The following is a 3,539-nucleotide window of genomic DNA, read 5'->3' as shown; positions in this document are numbered from 1 at the left end:
AGGACTTGCTGCAGTGGGAGTACTAGGTTCTGATGAAGCCAAGTAGTCTTGGTTTCTGATGGTAGGATCCTTGCGTTTGCCTTTTGCCATCTCTTGCTTTTTGGTGTTAGATGTCTTAGTGTCTCTGACTAGAGCTTGTCCTGTCCCTGCCGCCCTGCAAGTCCCCTGTGACTCGTGGGGCCTGTGACTCGTGGGGCCTGTGCCTCCCGGCCGGCTGCTCTGGTCTTAGAAACTCACTGGAGAGAAAATGGTGGCTCTCACCTGAGTCTCTGGGTTAAGGTGCTCCCTGGAGGTTGGCCCTCCACTTGCAGGGAAGGGGCAGAAAAGGTCACTGATCCACCTCTGTCACTTGGAAGCTGAGAGGATCCTGTCCCTGCTGCTCTGCAACTCCTCTGTGACTCATGGGGCCTGTGCCTCAAATAATTTTCATATTAATTTTCAAAATTAGAATAACGTTTGTTAATATCAGTAAGATCAGATTGATTTTTTTACACTATTCTTTAGTGAATTCAGCAATATTTATTGATCACCAGACATTTTCAAAACATCCTGTTGCTTTTGCAAGGACCCTGCAATAAAATAGTATCTATTTTAGACACTGCTTGATAGCAAAGTTAAAATAAAATCAAGAAGACAAAATATCATAATGCAAATGCCGTAATGTGACTGGGAATGTTGATCAATGGTAGAGTGTTTAGCTAGCATGCACAAAGCCCTGGTTTTGATCCATATCTCTGCCATAAAACAAAAATGTCTTATGAAAGATGGTATCTTCAACAGAATGGTAGAGAAAGCACTGATGGAGCTGATGACCATGTGACTTTTCCACTTAGCTTAGAAATAAGAGCAATTGCCCAAAAGCAATGTGGTAGGAGAACCTGTAAAAGAAATAACAAGGTGTAAATGGGCATTGTCAAACAACATGCTACAGGAAAATAATTGTAGATAAATGAAAGCATCTCCAAGCAACAGAACAACCACAGTGGGGTAGAGTAGAATTGGCTGTTATTGAATCAACCCTTACTTAGGTTCATATTGTTGTTTTCTTTTGCAGAGCAAACTAGGAATTGTCTCTCTTCTTCTGGGCACAGTACACGCTTTGATTTTTGCCTGGAATAAATGGGTAGATATCAGTCAATTTGTATGGTACATGCCTCCGACTTTTATGATAGCTGTTTTCCTTCCAACTGTTGTCCTGATATTTAAAATCGTACTGTGCCTGCCCTGCCTGAAGAAGAAGATACTGAAGATTCGCTGTGGTTGGGAAGATGTCAGCAAGATTAACAGGGCTGAGATGGCTTCCAGGTTGTAGAACTACTGTTTGCTCATGTTTGCTTGATATTGATGTTTTATCATAAACATTTCAAATTTGTGTTTGTTAATAAAATGAATACTTTGAGATCGTTTTTTAGTTTGTATCACAACTATTTATTTAGTTACTTATTTGGTATATATGTGTGTGAGCCCACACATGTTACAGCATGCATGTGGATGTCAGTGAGACAAACTGTGGGAGTCCGTTCTCTTCTAACACGTGTGAGGCCCAGGGATCGAACCCATGTTGTCAGGCTTAGCAGCAAGCAGCTTTCCCTGTTGAGGCATATCACTCTCATGGGCCCAACTGCAGAATCTTAATGTATCTGTGTGTGAGTATGATGCACTTAAAATTTGAATGCTTTCTCACAGACTTTATTTTAAAACAAACACACACACACAAAAAAAAAAAAACCTTAGAAGCCGTCTATAGCACATTGTCTCTGCGTAGAAAGACTAGGCAAAGCTAAATGATCAGATTTATCAGCAAGCACAGCTCTATAAATTTGGAAATCCCTTCAAGTACCAGCCTTTAATATTTGTCTTCAATTTTATTTTGTTGCATGTTGAGTGTTTACCTACCTGTATTATGTATGTATACCATGTACCTACCTGGTGCCCTCAGATGCCAGAAAGAACAAGTTGGATTCCCTAGAACTGGAATTAAGAGATAATCCACAGCGTGGATGCTCAGAACCAAACCCAAATCTTCTGCAAGAGCAAGTGTTCTAACTGCCAAACGAGACCTGTCAGTTTGGTGTTTTAATGATTATAGATTTATGGAACACAGGAGGATAATCCTGTACATGTAAGTGGCATGTCATGGTCCAATCGGGGCAGTTAGCATAATAATTCCATCTCCTTAAACATATTTTACATTTTATTTCTATGTAATAGTTGTATATATGTGTGATTATTATATCATGATTATTGTTAAATGACTTTATTCTGCTTGTCTTAGAAACACAGTGATGTGTCTACAGAAATAGAACAAAGGAATAATATCACATGCACATCCAAGCCAAGCCAAGCCAAGCCAAGCTCCCCCATCCAGGAGAAAAAGTAGATGCCATCATTTCTATGAGAGTTGTGGTCAGGCCAGATAAACTTACTTTCATACTTGGGCGAAAGCCCTCCAGGAGTGAGTTCCTAAGGAGCCAGGTGGTCAGCTCTGTGTCATCCTACCTCAGCTCTACATTCGGAGATTTTTCAGGACTAGAACGTCACCAGCTTTATCTTTTATACCCCTTTATTAGAATTAGATACAACAGAACTTTGCTGATGGTGAAAATTAGGGGAAAAGAAAAAAAGCTCTACTAAACTGTTGACTGGTTTAATATTTTAATCCATTCTTTTACAATGATTATTTTTCTTCTGTGGCCGACACTGAGTAAGGTACATCCCACACAGAAATCTAAATTCCATGAGCTTACGTCCCAACATACATAGCCGTGTTTGCAGATATAAACCCTCAAGCAGCAGTTATGACCTTGGGCAGTGATGGCTCACAGGAGCAAAGGGAACTGAGGTGCCTAGAATTACAACCAGATTCATCAAGGGGATGTAAATATGGTGTGTGGCATACCATGGCCAACCAGCCAAGGTCGGCAGTCAGATACCTGCAGGCCCATGGGCCCAGCAGTGTCAGGATCCTTAACAGTGGAAGCAGCAACTGAGCCCCACACCGACCATCGTAGAGGCTTCAGCTCAGAGACCACTGCAACCTCAGTGGGACCTGTGGGGCTTACAAGAGCGATAGCTGAGTTCTGGCTGGCCTGGTTTTAATATCCCATCTCTGTCTCTTTTTTCCCATTTATTTATTTACATCCCAGTATCAGTGCCTCCCCCTCCTCCCAGTTCCCCCCTCACACAGCCCTTCCCCCTATTCCTTACTCCCCCTTCTCCTTTGAGAAGGGGGAGTTTTCGCATCACCCCACCCTGGCAATCAAGTTATTGCAGGTCTAGGTGCATCCTCTCCTACTGAGGCCAGACAAAGTGGTCCAGTTAGGGGAATGGGATCCACAGGCAGGTAACGGAATCAGGGGTAACCCCTACTCCAGTTATTGGGAGACCCACATGAAGACCAAGCTACCCATCTGTTACATATGTGCAGTGGGCCTAGGTCCAGCTCATGCATGCTCTTTGGTAGTTCAGTCTCCGAGAGACCCCAAAAGTCCAGGTTAGTTGACTCTGTCAGCCCTCCTGTGAATTCCCTGTCCTCTTCA

General features: G+C 42.7%; 1 protein-coding gene across 2 annotated transcripts in view; it reads left to right on the top strand.

The window, feature by feature from the left end:
• Steap1 (STEAP family member 1) overlaps positions 1 to 1,408 on the top strand; it is a 17,444-nt gene extending 16,036 nt beyond the window's left edge. Inside the window, exon 5 of one of the 2 annotated variants that reach the window (XM_031379976.1) lies at positions 1,055 to 1,408. In XM_031379976.1, the coding sequence (XP_031235836.1) occupies positions 1,055 to 1,312 (258 nt within the window). In that variant the 3' untranslated portion in view covers positions 1,313 to 1,408. The remainder of the gene's footprint in view (positions 1 to 1,054) is intronic. The other variant, XM_031379977.1, reaches the window with a different exon arrangement.
• The last annotated feature ends 2,131 nt before the right edge of the window (positions 1,409 to 3,539 follow it).

This window comes from Mastomys coucha, unplaced genomic scaffold (genome assembly GCF_008632895.1).
Source record: "Mastomys coucha isolate ucsf_1 unplaced genomic scaffold, UCSF_Mcou_1 pScaffold19, whole genome shotgun sequence".
NCBI lineage: Eukaryota > Metazoa > Chordata > Mammalia > Rodentia > Muridae > Mastomys > Mastomys coucha.
The sequence above is the reverse complement of the archived record's forward strand: the minus strand, read 5'-3'. Positions and strand labels throughout refer to the sequence as shown.